Source organism: Aotus nancymaae, unplaced genomic scaffold (assembly GCF_030222135.1).
Source record: "Aotus nancymaae isolate 86718 unplaced genomic scaffold, 86718_ANA_hifiasm-v0.15.2.pri h1tg000021l, whole genome shotgun sequence".
NCBI lineage: Eukaryota > Metazoa > Chordata > Mammalia > Primates > Aotidae > Aotus > Aotus nancymaae.
In genome coordinates, this window is record NW_026988433.1 from 28,022,804 (window position 1) to 28,043,091 (window position 20,288).

General features: G+C 38.5%; 1 protein-coding gene across 1 annotated transcript in view; it reads left to right on the forward strand.

Moving 5' to 3' along the window:
- ALDH1L2 (aldehyde dehydrogenase 1 family member L2) overlaps positions 1-20,288 on the forward strand; it is a 65,935-nt gene that overhangs the window by 36,612 nt on the left and 9,035 nt on the right. Inside the window, exons 14-21 of the mRNA XM_012469194.3 lie at positions 2,877-2,947; positions 3,031-3,136; positions 9,221-9,308; positions 9,789-9,882; positions 11,410-11,509; positions 14,769-14,867; positions 16,869-17,034; positions 18,358-18,463. Coding sequence (XP_012324617.2) covers positions 2,877-2,947; positions 3,031-3,136; positions 9,221-9,308; positions 9,789-9,882; positions 11,410-11,509; positions 14,769-14,867; positions 16,869-17,034; positions 18,358-18,463 — 830 coding nt within the window. The remainder of the gene's footprint in view (positions 1-2,876; positions 2,948-3,030; positions 3,137-9,220; positions 9,309-9,788; positions 9,883-11,409; positions 11,510-14,768; positions 14,868-16,868; positions 17,035-18,357; positions 18,464-20,288) is intronic.

The following is a 20,288-nucleotide window of genomic DNA, read 5'->3' on the forward strand; positions in this document are numbered from 1 at the left end:
GGATTACAGGCATGCGCCACCATGCCCAGCTAATTTTTTTGTATTTTTAGTAGAGACGGGGTTTCACCATGTTGGTCAGGATGGTCTTGAATTGATTCACCCACCTTGGCCTCCCAAAGCGCTGGAATTACAGGCATGAGCCACCGCACCCGGCCCCTGCAAACCCTTCTTGTAGCAGCGTTGATCCATTCATTAAGGTGGACCCCTCATGACCTAAACACCTCCTATTAGGGCCCTATCTCCCAACACTGTTGCATTGGGGGTTAAGTTCCCAGCACATGAATTTGGGGGGACACTTTCAGACCCTAGCAATGGTTATAGCATCTATGGGAAGTAAATGGATAGCTCTTATCCCCTTATTACATGTGAAGAAACAGAGGCTTGGGGACATGGATGCCTTCCCTATAATTCATAGCAAGTAATCCATACAACCAGATTTGAACTCAAGACTTTCTGAATCTAAAGTCTAATGATATTCTTTGCACTTTACTATAATATGTCCTGAGGGTATCGAATAGTTTTCTAGACATTTTGGAGAAAACTTAGTATCATGTAGGGTTTACAAATTCAAATACCTACAATGGCCAGAGAGCTACTGTAGATGGTGGAAGCAGACTGAGTATGAGAAAAACTTTGTCTCTGAACATGTGTCCTAAAAGAAATAAATTTCAAAAAAAAAATTTTTTTTTTTCCTTTGAGATGGAGTCTTGGTCTGTTGCTCAGGCTGGAGTGCAGTGGTACCATCTCAGTTCACTGCAACCTCCGCCTCCCAGGTTCAAGTGATTCTCCTGCCTCAGCCTCCCAAGTAGCTGGGATTACAGGTGCCCACCACCACACACCGCTGATTTTTGTATTTTTAGTAGAGGTGGGGTTTCACCGTGTTGGCCAGGCTGGTCTCAAACTCCTGACCTCAAGTGATTCGCCCACCTCAGCCTCCCAAAGTGCTGGGATTTCAGGCATGAGCCACCGTGCCTGGCCAAAAAATACAAAAACAAAAACAAAAAAACTTTTTCAAAGAAAAATTTTGATAAAGACATAGGAACAATAAATAAATATTTCATTTTCCTTTTACTATAAGATAGTAATAGCAAACATGGGTGATAACTGGCAGCAATACCAGCTCCAGCACTGGGGTACAAAAGGGCAAGGTAGGCCCTGCAGCAAACTGCAGTACGCATGTTCCCCAAAGACTCACGATAATCACTGCGGTACCAGTCACTGGAACCACCTTCCCAGCTGCAAAAAGGAGAAAGTGAGGAAGGGGGAGTGGTAAAAGGAATTTACAAAGCGTTCTTACTTCCCAGCACCTTTTGCTTATATCCCTCTGTGGCCATCTCTATCTGCTGAGGAGACTGGGAAACATCCTATTTCATCTGGGTACGTTGCTGCCACCAATGTTAATGTACAGTCAGATAGACCTGAGTCCAAGTTTCAGCTTTGGCATGTATCAGCCGATGTTGTTAAAGTTATTTTATCTCTCCAAAGCTTACTTTCTTCCTCTATAAAATGGTCACAATAATACATACTTTGCAAGTTATGTTTTGAGGATTGGAAACAAGTGTTTGTATGCCACAGGATTAGTCGAGTCTGCAACATAGCAGGTTTGCACAAAAACGAAGTTTTTATTGTGGTTCAGCCACAAAGTTATGCATATATTGATATTTACTAGTCATAGTTCAGATCCATCTCTTATCCCCAGTTACGAAATCCAGATAGCTCTGAAACCCAAAAATTGTTTGATTTGTTCAAACTCATTTGATGCCAAACGCTGACCTGAATGAACATAATCTATTAATAATATTTATTTACATCACCTAGAGTGAATATTCTAATGTTTCAGTGAATAAATACCAGTGTGTTTGATTATGGGAAATCAAACACAAATACCTTATATTATCTACTACCCCAGCAAGATTTGGGTAAGGTTTCCCAAATCTTGGGAATGTCCCATAATCTTGGGAAATCTTACCCAAATCTTGCTGGGGTAGTAGATAATATAAGGATATGCATTATATTACATTTCTGAAGTCCAAAACATTCTTAATTCCAAAACATAACTGGCTACAAGTATTTTAAGAAATTGTATATGCTATTAGTAGTAGCAGTACTATTTTCTGTGGCAAAGCAAATGAAAAGCTTTCATTAAAGGATACTATTGTGAATCTGTTAGGATTAAGTTGGCTGCATATAATGGCCAATTTAATCCTATTTTTTATCCTATTATTTTTCTCTCACTTTCAAGGGGTCCAAAGACAGGCAGTCAGGACTAGTATGTGAGATGCAAACTCTTTTTCTGTCTTTGCCAGGCCATCTTTAGTACCATGTGACCTCCACCCTCAAGGTTGACTCATGGTCTCAAGAAGACCAATGCAGTGCCAGCCATTTCAGCAACAGTCTAAACAGGAAGAAGGAGGAAATAGACACGGAGGGAAGAATAAAAGAGTTGAGTTAGCCTAGTTTAGATAGCATTCGCCTTCCAATGCCTTGTGCTTGTATCTTCCATTGACCATCCCTAATCTGGAGAATGGGAACCATAGTATTTGATCTGGGCATATTGCTGTCCCCATTATTAATATAGGGATTCTGTTACTAAGGACAGAGGGGAGAGTGGATAATAGGCAGGCAATTCACATTCTCTGCCATGCCAAGCAATTGGGAATGGACTAAATTAGAATTACATTTATTCTACTGTGTTTCATGGTTCTCTTGAGAAACAAATAGCTGTTCCTTCTTTGGCATGGATCTAGTTCTTATCAACAAACACTTTTCATATCAGCTAAGAAAAAGTAAGAGAGAAAGATGGAAAATGGATCCTTTGAGATGAAATTTACTTATTTAAATCAGTAAAATAAGTATCAACTTTTCTTATTCCTTAGGGTTCTACTATTCCAATTAACCAAGCCCGTCCAAATCGCAATCTGACCTTCACCAAGAAAGAACCACTCGGGTAAGATAAGGAGAGTGCCTCTGAGTGAATCATGAGTTGTGTTATTTGAAACAACTAAGCATGTCGAATTTCTTCCCCTGCAGCGTCTGTGCCATTATTATTCCCTGGAACTACCCACTGATGATGCTGGCGTGGAAGAGCGCTGCGTGTTTAGCAGCAGGCAATACCTTAGTGCTCAAGCCTGCACAGGTAAGGCCACAAAGGGCCAGGTGCAGAATCGCCTCCTCTCTTATATCCAGTACTTCAAAAAAGTGACATATATTTATAAATAGCAAACTAAAATGAGATGATATGGCATTTTTCTCATATATCATGGACAACTTTTCATATCAGTAAATATTCATTTTTAATGGCTACCTAATCCATTGTATGGAGATGCCACAATTTAAAACTTTCATCATAATAATCACCAGCAAGCATGGTGCACATCAGTGAAGTCCGTCGACTTCCCACAAACCAATTCAATTCTTGCAGAATGCCAAGTGCCCAATAATTAGGGAATTATTTAGAGTAATTATGAGACATCAAAAAAAGTATTATGCAGGTATTCAAATGTAATTGTCAAAAATACTGTAAAGGTGGAGGTTGCAATGAGCTGAGATCGTGCCACTGCACTCCAGCCTGGGCAACAGAGCTTGACTCTTTCTCAAAAAATATATATATATTGACTATATATACAGTGAAGATGGAAGACGAGGGAAAAGCATGTAAAAGAACGTCTATAATTGTGGCAACTCTGTAAAAATATATCCAGATGGATAACAAGAAAATACTTTTAAGAAGTAGTTCAGGTAGTTCTCAAAGAATCTTTTAGTGCTACAATAGCTTTTTAAGAAAAAAATACAGCAGCCAAGTTAACACTGGCTGAGCCTTTACTATGTAAAGTGCACTACGTAAAGTACGAAGAAAAACAAACTTCTTCCTTGGGTTTCTGTTATATGCAGGTAACTGTACTATGTCGTGGGCTTTCTGAGGTGCATAAGTCACGGAGAAAACTTGGTCATTATTCTAGATTGTATAATCTGTTACCTGTCAACTCTTTTATCTCTTCTTTCAGAACTTAAAAAAATACAGTTTCATTTGGCATAGCTACATGGTCATGTGGCCGTGGCCATTTTGTTTTAATCAGTGAAAATGATTTATTTGAAAAAGTAGGTATACATGTAAAGTTTTCAAAATTCAAAAGATACAAAGAGGTAAATAGTGAAATGTCTCCCTCCTATCCTTATTCCCCAGCCAACCAGTTTACCTCCCAGAGACAACCAATGTAATTAACTGTTATCTGTTAGTGGCTTAGATATTCCAGGGATAGTCTCTAATACATATGTGTATATTAAAGAATATGTAGTTTTATATGTATATGTAGAGAGATACATATTATTATACGTAGATATATCTTATTATGTATATGTATATGTATATGTATATATTGCTACTTAATGGGCATAAAGCTTCAATTATTGGCCAGGTGAGGTGGCTCAAGCCTGTAACTCCAGCACTTTGGGAGGCCAAGGCGGGTAGATCACTTGAGGTTAGGAGTTCAAGACCAGCCTGACCAACATGGTGAAAACCCATCTCTACTGAAAATACAAAAAATTAGCTGGGCATGGTGGCAGGTGTCTGTGATCCCAGCTACTCCAGAGACTGAGGCAGGAGAACTGCTTGAACCCAGGAGGCGGAGGTTGCAGTGAGCAGAGGTCATGCCATTGCACTCCAGCCTGGGCGACAAGAGTGAAACTCCGCCTAAAAAAGGGAAAAAAGCCCTTCAATTATGTCAGATGAATAAGTTCTAGAGGTCCTCTGTACAACGTTGTACCTATAGTTAACAATACTATATTTTACACTTCAAAATTTGTTAAGAGAGTAGAGCTCAGGTTAAATGTTCTTACCACAATAAAATAAAATTTTTAAAAACGCACACAAAAAGTAGCGTTCTATATATTGCCAAAGGAAAATATCTTTTTTTTTCAGCAGTTTCCATTGTATAGCTAAAACAAATTTTACTTAACCAATCCGTAATTATGGATATTCAGATTTTCTCTCCTTTTGGTGTATAAACCATACTACAGTTAATAACCTTATAAACCCTATAAGTATAATGCATATGTGCAAGTGTATTTATAGGATATGTTTCTAATAGCAGAATCCCTCAGTGAAAAAAATTCATATATTTGTGTGATAGATATTGACACATCCATCCATGGGGGTCATATTAGCTCACCAGCATTGTACAAGAGTGCTGTTTCCCAGTCTTGTTAATGGGTGCACAACCCAGTGGAGCCCCACACTGGCTATACATTAGAATCACCTGAAGTTCTCCTTTTAAAATGCTGGTATCAGGCCCCACTGGCAGAGATGAGGCCTGATATCAGCATTTTAAAAGGAGAGGTCTGATTTAATTGGTCTAAGTTGGAGACCACGCATTAGTATTACTTAAAAGCTTCACATTCTTCCAAGGCAGAGCAACGGTGGAGAACCAGTAAATGATATCCAGTGAGAGTGCTAATCACTGAAAAATGCCAATGAGAATATATAATGTCCCCAAATTACAAACAGTTCTTGAGTGTATACCAGTTGTCAGGCAGGTAGTAGTGATGAAGATATACAAAGTTTCTGTTCCCATGGAAATTACAGTCTGGCTCTATCTGCAGTTTAAAACTGGTAGCTTTGTAGTTGAAGATAATTTAAAATCTGAGAATGAAAGACCCAAAGGTGCCATTGTAACGCTGGAGTTTTTAATTTTATTGGATAATATTATGCAATGATGCATTTGTAATATTAGGGCTCTGTATGAATGTCAGGAGGATTGAATTTAGATGACTCTTCTTAAACTGGTTGTCTGCTTTGTTATATGTGTGAAAGATTCCCTCCTGGCTTTATACAAAAGAAAGCACCGATTTCTATGGCCTAGAGTGGCTGGTCCAGGTGTGACAAGTTCTGACTTTATTAACCTAATATTTAGCAATGACCTACCCTAGCCTAGAACCATACTAGAGGCTTTCTCACATATTATGCAAACCTATAATCCTACAGAAACACTGAATAGCCAAATGGAAGAAAACCAATAGAAATGAAAAGAGTTGTGACAGAGATGAAACCATTTATTTTATTTATAAATCACATTTTAAAACCTTTATATTCTTACTTTAAAATAATTATAATTAATTTAGGATAGTTTTTAAATGTTTTTCTAATTATGATGGTTGCATACCAAAGCATAATAAGATATACCTGGGCTAGGATTATCTTCACCTATACTAAATGTAAATCCACTTTCAACAGTCTTGATAACTTCAAATGTTTTGGGGCAACTTCTCATCGAGTTAAGTCTACACTGACATTTTACAAACTTCACAATGTGACTGTCATGGACCTGTTACTAAAAGGAGGAAAAGTGGTAGCTGTGCCTCTTTCTTGTTTGCTTGTGGTTGCCTTGTTACTATTATTTATTGTGCAGTTTCTATGCACATTTTTTGGCCACTTGTTCATTTTATGAAGACAAGGTTAATTAAAATAACAACATAGTCTGTGAACCCATGTAATCAAGCCTGTAAACTTCATCAGAGGGCAATCTTCTGAAAGCAAATGAGCAAGGGAAGGAACCACTGCCACCCTCTTGGACTTGTGAGTACCTGTTCTTTCCTGGGGCACTGCTCATACCTTTGTGACCCATGACCATATGACCTTCATTCAGACTGTGTGAGAGCACCATTATCCAGCCATACAGTAAATGTTAGTTATGGTTCATTTATTTCATATCTTTGTCAGCTAAAATATATAAATAGAAGTTCCACTATTTTCTTCTCACACCTCAATGGATCCTCTTGCACACCCCATTTTTAGAGTCCAAGCTAACCAAGTACTAACTTTTTTTTTTTAAAGACGGGGTTTCACCATGTTGATCAGGCTGATCTTGAACTCCCGACCTTAGGTGATCTGCTCGCCTTGGTCTCCAAAGTGCTTGGATTACAGGCGTGAGCCACCACGCCCGGCCACCAAGTACTAACTTAAAACTGAATCAACATCGGCTTTTAAGAGTGTGAAAGTACTGCTTTCATTTTGCTTTGGAGATTTGCATTGCTATAATAGATATTTAAGGTCAGAGCCATGTTATCCCACTTTTTATGTGAGAAAGAAGGGAAAATAAGAAAATATGTATTTGCTGATTTGAATAAAAGGAAACACAGGAAAGATAAGTGGAGACTAGAGACTAATGAAATTGATGATCCATAGAACATGGGAGCAGGGAATGGGGTAGAAAGGAGGGTGGGAAAAAAACATTCTCTGAATGGACCATTTGAATAGTCCTGACTTTTGGAAGCATATTCCCCATATTCAATAACAACAAACAAAGAAAAGAAATATAATCAACACAGATGGGGCAAAAACCCTAAAATTAAATATAAACAAAACCAAATTCAGCCATATTTCAAATGAATAACATGACCCCATTGAAGGGAGTGAGGAAGCATGAACCCAAGTCACTTTTGACTAACTTTGGACTATATGTCCTCAGGATAAAGGCAATGCAAAACAACAAAAAAACAAAAAAAACCTAAATACATATTGAACTCTAATTAATAGATTTTTTTTTGTAGGGACATGGCTTAACAATTCTCAAATTACTCTCTCTATGTTTTAGGATTAAGCAAATAAGTAAAGATATTGTGGATAATGGGAGCCATGTCTCTCTTTCTTGGAGAAGAGAATCACAAATGTAAAACGGGCAAAAGGTTAGAATCGACCCTGAGATATCAGATGAAGGTATCCGTGTAAACTCATGGGTTTCAATGTATTTAGATAGCTAAATAAAGAAATGGATATAGCTATATGTGGGATAGATACACACATACATATAAACGTGTGTGTGTGTGTGTTGTGTATACATACATCTCTTTCCTAGCTCTGTCTGCTAAAAGGGCCTGGAAGCAATGACCCCTCAATAATGTCCAGATATCTTGATTTCTAAATACCATCTTCTCTCAAAGAAACCTGGGCTCCTTGGAGAAGTGGCTGAAGTAGGGAAGAATCAGATGAACCTGAAATGTTTCATTGGGCTTGAAAGCAATGTAATGCCCAAAGAGTAATAGGGCCATGTCAGAATGATACAGGGGCCATACTAAAGGGACTCCCGCAGCCAAATCTAGAACAAATGAACATCAGAATCACTAACAGTAGTAAAAGATGACAACCTGCTGATTACAGTAAGAATCTATGCATTCACAGTGATGTTAATTAATTAAACAGAAAGGAAAACACTTACAGGAGAGAGCCAACTAGTACATGTGGAAGGCATGATGCCATTGGAAAATCACCATTTGGCAACCATCATCATGATTTATGATTACTATCCAGAAGTTATCCATGGATACTAAAACTAGTGGATGAAAATTTGAGGAGTATCTCCCCACAAAATATTTATTAATGACAATGTATAATATAGTAACTTACAGTGATGAAAGTTGGCAGACTACATTTGCCAAATAATTAAAACTAACATTTCTAGTATTGGGACTATTCCACAGCATGTGCCTCCTGATGTGATATCCTGAGAAAAGCTCAATCATCGCTCCAGTAGCATTGCTGCCAAAAGTGCATAACTTGAATCTAATCATGAGGAAACATCAGGCAAATCCAGACAAAGAGACGTTGTATGAAATAACTGGCCTGTACTCTGCAAAAATGTCAGTGTAATGAAATAGAAAACTCAGAAACTCTCTTAGATCACTGGAGACTACAGATATAACTAAATGTAATGCAGATGTTGGGTTTTCTTTTGCTGTAAGACATTATTGGGATAATTGGTGAAATCTGAATATGGTCTGCAAATTATGTATTCTATCAGTTATTAATTTCCTGATTTTGATAATTGTACTATGATTATGTAAAAGAATTTCTTGTTTTATAGAAAATGCACACAGAAGTATTTAGAAGTATGGAGTATGCCTTTACCTTATGCTTAAATGGTTCAGGACAAGATATCCCTTAAATTTATCTTTAAAAAATAGTTTAAAAAATATATATACAGAAGATAAAGCAAACATAATAAAATATTGACATTTGAGGAATCTGGATGGAAATGTATATAAAGAATTCTTATACTATTTTTGCATCTTTTTGTAAGTCTGAAATTATGGCAAAATAAAAAAATAGTAAGACAATGTACAATAAAAATAAAATGAGCTCTAGTACAGCTATCAAGGGAAACCTGGGTTCTGGGCTAAAGGGCAGGACAGAGCCTGAAGAAGGTAATTGCTGTCTGCTTCTCTCCAGGTCACGCCCTTGACTGCTTTGAAGTTTGCAGAGCTGTCTGTGAAAGCAGGCTTTCCAAAGGGGGTCATCAACATCATTCCAGGCTCAGGTAAGCCACTAAATGACCCACTGTGCTATAACTAATGAATGGTACTGGGGTAGCTGAGTGGCTGTTTTCCCACTAGAGATCTGTCCTGAATTATAACTATATTAAAATTAAATACAATTTACCAAACTGTTAAGGATGAGTATACTTACCACATGCTAAAATCTTAAAATGGAAATACAGTGGTGGGCGAGTGGCAGTGGGGAGGGGGGTTGTACAGTCATGTAAAATTACCCTAAGATGTTCCATTTCGATTTTCAAAAACTACTCTGGAAGATAAAAATCAGGGATTACCTATCACTATTTTGGGAGTCTGATTTCATAAAGGATATTATTTTAGACTTTTACCAGTTTGCAATTAATACAGAAATTTAAAACTCAGGTGCTGATGAGAGCTTAGAAATCTACTTCAATGAATTTAAAGCCATCTTCACCATAAGAATTTGAGTATGTTTTAATTCATTTTATTCCCTAATTCTACAGGTGGCATAGCAGGACAACGTCTGTCTGAACATCCTGACATCCGCAAACTGGGTTTCACTGGTTCCACTCCTATTGGCAAACAGATCATGAAAAGGTATTGGTTTTAATATGTTGATTCACTGCAGATTCTGTTAAACTAGGTTTCAATTTTTGTTTTAAATAGGGTACTTTTGGAATGAGAAAATCTACATCTAATTTGGAAGAGAAATTTACTTATCACTGCTGAGTATTGAAATGTTTGAATGTAACAAAATACTTTCCAAAGCAATAAAGCCCAGAGTCAATAAAAGCAAAGCTATGTTGAAATTCTACACCCTACTGGTAGTTTTAACAATTCAGCACAAAAGTTTCTGTATTAAAGCTGTGGCCCAAATTGTTTTTGAAGTATGGGTAAAAAACCAAAAAGATATATAAACATCAAATTCATATATTTTATATGACAAACCTGGATTATTTATAAAATGGAGTCCCCCAAGCAATAGTTTTTAAAACTGAAAACAATCTAAATGTGCAAAATAAAGCAGTTGTTAAAATATGCCAATGTAATAGAATACTGTACAGTCATGTTCACAGAGAATTTCAATAACATTGAAAAGTATTGTCAAAATAATAAATGGAAATAAAGATAAAGTATAACGTTGTATACACTGGATGATCTCAACTATGTTAAACGAGGCAAAAACTATGATAGGACAGACCACAAATAGGTAGTATATCGAAATGGTAAAAACAATGGTCACTGAAGCATGGAATGGAATTTTGTGACTTTTTTCCTTCTGTTTGCATGTTGGGGGAGGTATTTTCAAAATGTTTTAAATAAGAATAGTATATCAAATTTCTTTTTGTAAGAAAGGAAAAATAAACAGCATACTTCATACTTTAAAAAATTGATTATTTTTTCTCCCACTGCTTCAGTAGACTGGTTAGAGGTCTAATTCTTTGCTAGGCCTTTATGTAACCAAAATTCTTAAAGAATTTGAATTTACTTATGAGAATCTCTAATCATGTGATCACAACGTTTTTGAAAACTTTTTATTATGGAAAATTTCTAATATATACAAAGCAGAAAAGCAAAATGAATTCCATGTACTCATCACTCAGCTTCAATGGTAATCACCATTCTACCATCTATGTTTTACCTATGAATAAGTTTTCCCTTTTTCTTTCTTTTGTTTTTTAAGAGACAGGGTCTCACACTGTCACCCAGGCTGGAATACAGTGGTGATCACAGCTCACTGCAGCCTCAAATTCCTGGGCTCAAGTGATCCTCCTGCCTCAGCCTCCCAAGTAGCTAGCACTACAGGCACACAGCACCATAACTGCCTAATTTTTTTATTTTTTTGCAGAGATGAGGTCTTGCCATGTTGCCCAGACTGGTCTCAAATTCTGGCCTTAAAGGGTCCCTCTGCCTTGGTCTCCCAAAGTGCCAGCATTACAGTTGTGAGTCACTGTGCCTGGCCTTGAATAAGTTTCTTAATATTTCTGAGGCTCAATATGTTTTCCATGCCAGGTAGTAACTTAAAGCTTAAAAAGTATGTGGGGGTGGGGTGGGGGGTGTCAGAGAGAGTGGGGGGAGACAGAGAGAGAGATGTTAACTCATTTCTCATTTATTTTCCTCTAGCTGTGCTGTGAGCAACTTGAAGAAAGTTTCCCTTGAGCTTGGTGGCAAGTCTCCACTTATAATATTTAATGACTGTGAACTTGACAAGGCTGTGCGAATGGTAAGAGTGGGTCAAATTCAAGTAAATACGTGCCTGGGCTGGGTGGAGTGGTTCATGCCTGTAATCCCAGCACTTTGTGAGGCCGAGGCGGGTAGATCACCTGAGGTCAGGAGACCCGCCTGGCCAACACGGTGAAACCCCGTCTCAACTAAAAATGCAAAAAATTAGCCAGGTGTGGTGGTGGACGCCTGTAATAGCAGCTACCTGGGAGGCTGAGACAGCAGAATCGCTTGAACCCGGGAGGTGGAGGTTGCAGTAAGCTGAGATCACGCCACTGCACTCCAGCCTGAGTGACAAGAGCGAGACTCTGTCTCAACAACAACAACAACAAATAGGTGCTTGCTCCTAAAACACCTTTCACCTCCTTCTTTACCAGAGGCCTTAAAATGAGATTTGTTTTTTGTCTAGTCGTAAAATAAAAGCATCCTTTTTATGCTTAGATTTGGAAATACTTAGAGCACTTAGTTTTTAAAAATAATGTCTTTATAATAACCCTACTAAGGTGTTTTTAAAAAGGATGTAAGTCATAGCAGGCATGTAAAAGAGTTCAAAAGATATTCTATTAGGGCTTTTAGCTTCTCCCTCCTTTCCCACAACATCTCATCCCATCAGCTTAAACAGTCCTATTTTTACCTGTTTTGCATCTTGAGCTTCTGGTAAGAGTTTTAGACACAAAAAAGGGTTTCATATTTAACAAGTAATTGGCAACATCAATTTCCCAGTTTTAGCAATGTACAATGGTTTTTTAAGATGTTATCATAGGGGAGGCTAGGTAAAGGGCACACAGGAACTCTTATACTATTTTTGCAACACCTTTTGAGCCTTAAACTACTTCAAAGCATAAAGGCTAATTTTAAATAAAATACAAAGGTTAAAAAAAAAAATTGGCCTAGTTCTCATTCTTCACATCTGAGATCTAGGCATAAAATGAGTCAATGGTTGGCATACGTTGTGCTAAGCTTTCTTGTAATTCTGGGGGAAACTTACAGTCTTCCCAGTTCTGTACAACTGTCTGGTGAACTAAGCGGACTCTGTTCACCATTTCCCCTAAATGTCATTTTAATGAACACTCACAGCCAAAGCTCATCACATAAGCAACCCAAAGAGAATGGAAATGGTCTGGGAGTGATGAAGGGCCACGTGCCCCTGCGCCCAGGGCCTTTGAATAGACTGTGAGGTTTCAGTGACAGACAATGGCTGGGGTTACACGAACTGACTTCAGGGGTCGGGACTCCCCTGGATGTCTGCATTAGAAATGTATAAGCTTAAAAAGTCTTTGTTTTGGCCGGGCACAGTGGCTCACACCTGTAATTCCAGCACTTTGGGACGCCAAGGCAGGTGGATCACGAGATCAGGAGTTTGAGACCAGCCTGACCAACATGGAGAAACCCTGTCTCTACTAAAAATACAAAAATTAGCCAGGTGTGGTGGCACACACCTGTAATCTCAGCTACTCAGGAGGCTGAGGCAGGAGAATCGCTTGAACCTGGAGGCGGAGGTTGCAGTGAGCCGAGATCGTGCCACTGCACTCCAGCCTGGGCAACAGAGCAAGACCTAGTCTGGAAAAAAAAAAAACAAAACAAAAAAAGAGTCTTCGTTTTAACCATTTAGGAACCCCAAACGCAAGATGGTCAATGTATTTTTGTAATGTTTAAAGGTAAAATGTATGCACAGGAAAAACATATTACTTCAAAGTGTTCGTTGTATTTTTTGTTTTTGAGATGGGATCTCACTATGTTGCCCAGGTGAGTCTTAAACTCCTGGACTAAAGTGATCCTCCTGCCTTGGCCTCCCAAGTGGCTGGAATTACAGGTGTGAGCCACTGTACCCAGCCACATTCATTTTTTTTTTTTTTTTTTGAGATGGAGTTTCGCTCTTGTTACCCAGGCTGGAGTGCAATGGCGCGATCTCGGCTCACCGCGACCTCCGCCTCCTGGGTTCAGGCAATTCTCCTGCCTCAGCATCCTGAGTAGCTGGGATTACAGGCACGCGCCACCATGCCCAGCTAATTTTTTGTATTTTTAGTAGAGACGGGGTTTCACCATGTTGACCAGGATGGTCTCGATCTCTTGACCTCGTGATCCACCCGCCTCGGCCTCCCAAAGTGCTGGGATTACAGGCGTGAGCCACCGCGCCCGGCCACATTCATTTTTAAAAATACAGTCCAGAGAGGTTTCCTGCGGGTGAATTAGAAACTGGATTTATAAAAAGGGAAAATGAACAAAATTCATTGGTCTTCCAAATCTGTCATTTTTGAGTATCATCATTTCAAAGATTTCTCAAACTTCTCCCCGAAAAATAGTAGTTCTTTCATGAGGGGGTTAGAGAGGCTTTCTAAATATTTATGATTCATGGCTGGGCATGGTGGTTTATGCCTGTAATCCCAGCACTTTGGGAGGTCGAGGTAGAAGGATCACTTGAGCCTCAGGGTTCATGACCAGCCTGGGCAACATGGCGAGACCCTATCTCTACAAAAAAAAAAATAAAATAAGCCCAGCGTGGTAATGTGCACCTGTGTTCCCAGCTACTAGGGAGACTGAGATGGGAGGATCACTTGAGCCCAGGAAGTTGAGGCTGCAATGAGCCATGATCACACCACTGCACTCCAGCCTGGGTGACAGAGAGAGACATTGTCTTAAACAAACAAACAAATAAATAAATAATTTATGATTACACAATCTAATGTAGAGATTTTTAAAAGCAAAACTTGGTATACAAGTTATTACATTTAAATTTATAGAATAATCTAGATTTCCTAGGCCAAGGCAGGAGGATTGCTTGAGCCCAGGTGTTGAGACCAGCCTGGGCAACATAGTGAGACCCTGTCTCTACAATAAATAAAAATTTAAAAATTAGCCAGGTAAGGTGGTGCACACCTGTAGTGCCAGCTACTTGGGAGGCTGGAGTGAGGAGGAGAGAGACTCTATCTCTGAAAAATAAACTAAAAAAGAGAATAATCTAGATTTTATTTTAATACCAAATTTGTTTCTAATGGTACCTCTTTACTACTACACATACAGTTTTTGAAATGCTCATGGACCAAAAGGGGGAAAGGATAAATAAAATCTCTCAAATCATGCTAAATCAAAACAGAGTGTCTCCAAGAAGCTGTCACCACTAACAAGGCCAAGGGGATTTTCTATGACTTCTCTGTGTTGTCTGCTGTCTTCCAAAAACAACTGATTCCTTCGTGTACAGCTTTATGAGAATCGTGACTCCTCAAGTGCTGTCAGCAGCGTTTTCTCTTCTCCCGCTGCAGGGCATGGGGGCAGTGTTTTTCAACAAAGGGGAGAACTGTATTGCTGCCGGGCGGTTGTTCGTGGAAGAATCCATCCACGACCAGTTTGTGACAAGAGTGGTGAGGCGCCTTTGCATTTACTCTATGAGTTGTTTAGAGATTGCTTTTACTTGAAAAATCATACTTCTAGGATTGCTAATGAATTTTCAGGTGTGATAACAGTATTGTGATTATGTTTGAAAAAATCAGTCCCTAGTATTTTTTTTACAGCTACATATTGGCATACTTACAGATTAAATCATATGATGTCTGAAATTTGCTTCAAAATAACCCAGGAGGACAGGAAGTGAGTAGGGAAATAAATTGGCCAGGAGTTGGTACTTGTTGAAGCTGGGTGATGAGTACATGGGGTTTCATTACATTGTGTGTCTATTTTCATGTGTTTATGACTTTTTATAGTAAAAAGTTAGAGGTTTATATAAAAACCTGATAAAGTCTGCTGAAGAGCTATTATACCTTACTCTACATTTGTATTATATTACATCCTTGACACTTGTGAGAGTTACACTCCTAGACTTTTATAGATCTCTAAATAAGCTATGGGAGATACACCACTAGATCCTTACAAATCCCCAATTGCAGTTGACATGATAGCATATAATTTCTTCCACTAAAATAACTGACTAAATAAACAGCCCCAGTACATTGATCATGACTCCATAAATATGGGACTAAAACTCATCTATAGGACTGTTAAGATGAATTATGTGGCTAAAATAAACCTAAATAATATGTCATTATGAAGGTAGTATTAATCATGAATTTGCTTATATTTGCAAAACCAGTACCCAGCTATCTTTTCCCCAGAGCCAATTCTCTATACCCCAACCCACCCAAAAAACAAAGGTATTCTTTCTTCATGAGAATGGGTAACAAGGAAGTCATACAGAGAGGCAGATGGAGGGCAGTCAAGTAGGCGGTGGTTGCCTCCTGAACATCACAGTGTCATTTAATTTTGTGTTTCATTAAAATACAGTCTGCAGTGCTACATATCATGGGCTTTCACAATCAGCTACAACTTGTTGAAATTTCAAACACTGAGACCAGAAATGTCAAGGATTTGCTACATCAACAAGCATGTTTTACACACATGCTGTTTGTATTCATTCGTCAGCAGCATTTCTTGAGCACTTACTTAGTACCAAACACTGCATGCTGGGAATATAAAGGTGAACAAGGCAGACATGGTCCCTGGCCACTCAGAGCTTCTCATCCAGTGCAGAACCCTGGGGAAGGCACTAAGAGATTATGGTCAGGCCTAAATTCAAAGTCATGGACCTTCTGGGTCATGGTAACTCCCATTCTTCTGACCAGAATTGGACCTAACATTTAGAAGATGCAGAAATAGATTAAGATAACTGAGGAGTACAAGAGGTAATTACAAAGACATGTCAGTGATGAACACTGTGCAGTAAAGATTGTTTTGCATCAGGGCATCCTAGTGAGTCATCTGGCATGGCTATACCATGAGAATTTTATAAAGGCAGTCTGCCACATTTGGGGAGGAAAAAAAAAGATAACAATGTGACCATTTTAGAAATTATTTTGCCATGAAGAGTGTAAGTACGTGATGTTAATAAACATTTCAGAACATCAGTTTGCTCTTCTTAATGGATTAACATTTAGGATAATTTTCATACAGTGTATGTAGCTTACGTTGTGCTAGAAGATAGTGGTTAAGGACTTGGCATTTCAAGTGGAAAAAAGTCAACCGTATTTAGTGGTTGTATGTGCTTATTTAACCCCTCTAGGCCTCGGTTTCTTCTTCTGGGAGGCTGAGGTGGGAGGATCACTTGAGCTTAGAAGTTCGAGGTTGCAGTGAGCTATGCCATGCCACTGTGATCCACCCTGGACGACAGAGTGAGTGAGACCCTGTCTCCAAAAGGGAGACAAACAAACAGCAGAGAAACAAACCACCTACCTCCAGCGCTATTGTAAAGACTAAATGACAACACATTGACAAACACCTTAGTATAGCACCTACCACACGTTTAGAAACGAAACTCCGTTACTATCGTTATTAACAGTGAACTGTGTTTTTATGGACTGGGTAACATACAGGTAGAAGAAATTAAAAAGATGAAAATTGGTGATCCACTTGACAGATCCACTGATCATGGGCCCCAAAATCATAAGGCCCACCTGGAAAAGCTGCTGCAATACTGTGAAGCTGGAGTGAAAGAAGGGGCCACTTTGGTGTATGGGGGAAGACAAGTCCAAAGGCCAGGTAAGATCACCTCTGTGGGGGTTTACTGGGTGCCGCCTTCTTCAGTTGCAACGGACAGTGACAGTTTGAGACCAGCCTGGCCAACATGGTGAAACTCCAACTCTACCAAAAATTAGCCCAGTGTGATGGCACGCACCTGTAATCCCAGCTACTGGAGAGGCTGAGGCACAAGAATCACTTTAACCTGGGAGACAGGTTAGTGAGCTGAGGAGATTGCAGTGAGCTGAGATCAAGCCACTGCACTCCAGCCTGGGCAACAGAGTGAGACTCTGCCTCAAACAAAACAAAACAAAACAAAAGGAGAGACAACTGGATAATGTGTCTCCTGATGGAATAAAATGTGTAATACACAGTATACCTATGAAGTGTTCCTGCCAAAAAAGCTTAAGCTGAGTCTAATTATATCTTTAGGTCAACCTTTATTTTCATAAGAACTACAATAGGAAGGGGGGAAGGAACAGGAAGTTATTTTTTGTGGGTATAGAGTTTCCGTTTTATAAGCTGAAAATAGTTTTGAAAATGGATGGTGGTGAAGGTTGCACATTATGAATTTCATAACACTGAGCCGTACAATTAAAGATGGTTAAGATGGTAGATTTTACGTGTATTTTACCTCAATAAAAATCATTGGAAAAAAAAAAGAAATACGAGATAGAGAAACAAAGATCACCCAAAGGAAGCAATGATAAATCCAGAAAGAAAGGGAATGTGTAGAACTGACCCAGTCTCTTTAACATGACAATGGAATAAAAAATAAAGAAAGGACAAAATGGAGAAATGTTTTAGAGTAAAAGATCCTTAAGAGCTAGATCTAAACACCAAATACAATGTGTAGAAGAATTTGAATCCTAAATCAAACAAACCAACTGTGAAAAAGCTAATTTCTAGACACTAAGGAAAATAAAATATAAACTCGGAATAAAGAATAATTACTGATTTTGTTAAGCATGACACTATATAGTGGTTATATAAAAAAAATCCTTTTTTTTTTACAGATTTGTACTGAAATACTTAGGTGTTAAGATTATGATATCTGGAATTTGCTCTAAAATATTTCAACAAGGAAAAGATAAATATAGCAAAATATGGATACTTATTTTACCATTCATTATACTGTTTTCTCTACTTTTATATAGCTTTCACATTTCATAATAAAGACATTAAAAAATAACCTAGGCAACACCAAACAGAGAAATGAAACTCTTCTTGGTTTTACTAAGCCAGAGGAAAAGAAAAAATTATAATGTAATCAAGTGAGAGGACTATTAACTGAAAATGACTTAACCTATAGTTGACATTTTTTTCTTTGTTTTTTCCAAAAAGGCTTTTTCATGGAACCAACTGTGTTCACAGATGTGGAAGACCACATGTACCTTGCCAAAGAAGAATCCTTTGGGCCTATTATGGTCATTTCTAAATTCCAAAATGGGTAGGTTCTTCAAACGCAATTTAACTTAGGTTTTGACTAGATAACTCATTTTTTCCCCTCTGCCACTGTGCTATATACAGAGCATAAAATTAATGAACATGTAATTTTCTACCATAAGAATAATTAACTTAATTAAATAATTAGAAGTTATGCTTTTGCTAGCCATCATAGATCTTAGTGTATTTTTGCTTCTCAGCTTCAATTAATGGCCAACATAATGGGCTTTTAGCTGATTAAATTTTAGTTTTTCTGCACTTGACATTTGAGATGTCTGTGGAACAAAGCAAATAACTGAGAAATAACAAAACCAATTTTCACATTTACATTCCGAGGGTAGGTGGCATCTGTGAAATCATATTTCCCCAAAGAAAGAGTGCTGATGTAACGGGATATTGCCCCCCAAAGCTTGATACTCAACTTTTCATAGACATGTTCACAATCATCATATATCAACTGTAAATGACATGCTGGTTTGTGATACTACATGAAACTTTTCAAAGAGTTCAGCTTATTGAAGACAGCCAAGTGGTAACTGGGCTTATAAAACAATACTTAACAGAGTGGGGTCTCATGGTATACTGCCCAAAATCTTCAGAATGGCTTTAGAATTATTTCAGCCAATGAGAACTTAAAAACAGAATGGACTCTCTTGGTCTTTGATAAATATTATATAAAAGATATTAGGGGACTATAAGGCTTAGTGAGTAACCTTTTGATACCTCCATCCAAGGATGCCTGCTATCCCATTTCTCATTATACATTCTCGCATGGGATAGTCTTGGTGTTAAATGTGCAGACATTAGAAGTCAAGTTTTAAGGGAATCTACTGTAACATAGATAAGTCAAAGCCCCTGTCCTTAAGGAGTTTACTATCTAATAGGGGAGACAGACAAAAAGATGCACAGTTAGTCCACAGAGGGTCAGAGGCAGGATGGTGCAGTGGGTCAGAGGACAAACTCTGCTTCCTCCCCTCGCCACCTCTGTGAGCTTGGGCCAATTACTTAACCACTGCACCTCACGCCTGTAATCCCAACATTTTGCAAGGCCACTGTGGGAGGATAGCTTGAGGCCAGGAGTTTGAGATCAGCCTGGGCAACACAGGGAGACATTTTTTTTTTTGATTAGCTGGGTATGGTGGCACGTGCCGATAGTCCCAGCTACCTGGGAGGCTGAAGTGGGAGGACCACTTAAACCCAAGGAGATGGAGGCTGCAGTGAGCTATGATTGTGCCACTGCACTGCAGCCTAGGTGACAGAGCAATACCTGGTCTCAAAAAAAAAAAAAAGAAAGAAAAAAAATTAAGTAGATGGCAGTAATGTTTTCCCGTTTTTAGCATAGATGGAAAATTTTCAGAACATAAAATGAGTCTTTTGCTTTACATTTAATGAAGTTTTATGTCTTCCAGAGTGTTGCAGTGAGCAGATAATACAGAGTATGGTTTGGTAACAACGTCTACCTCCTTAGGTCATCCTGAGTATTAAAAAGTCAAGTATTTCCTGTTGCTGCTGCCGTCAATATATGCTTGTCATTCCCGTAGACGTAAACAATATGCAATGGAGCTACGCTGTTTCTCGATAGTCCTCAACAAGAAACGGCATAAAACCATCTTTCTCCCTCTAGTCCATTCTATAAACATTTGGGTCTCTACCATGTGCAATGCATCAAAGTGTCAGAATTTTAGCAGAGCCCAAGTTCACTCCAGGTTAGGTTCCAGATTTCTTGTGCAAGAAGAATTTCTTGTGCAATTAAAATTTAGGCTAGTCAAGATACCTTTGAAAATCCCTTCATAAGGCACTACATTGAAACCTGTGCTGTCTCTCAATAA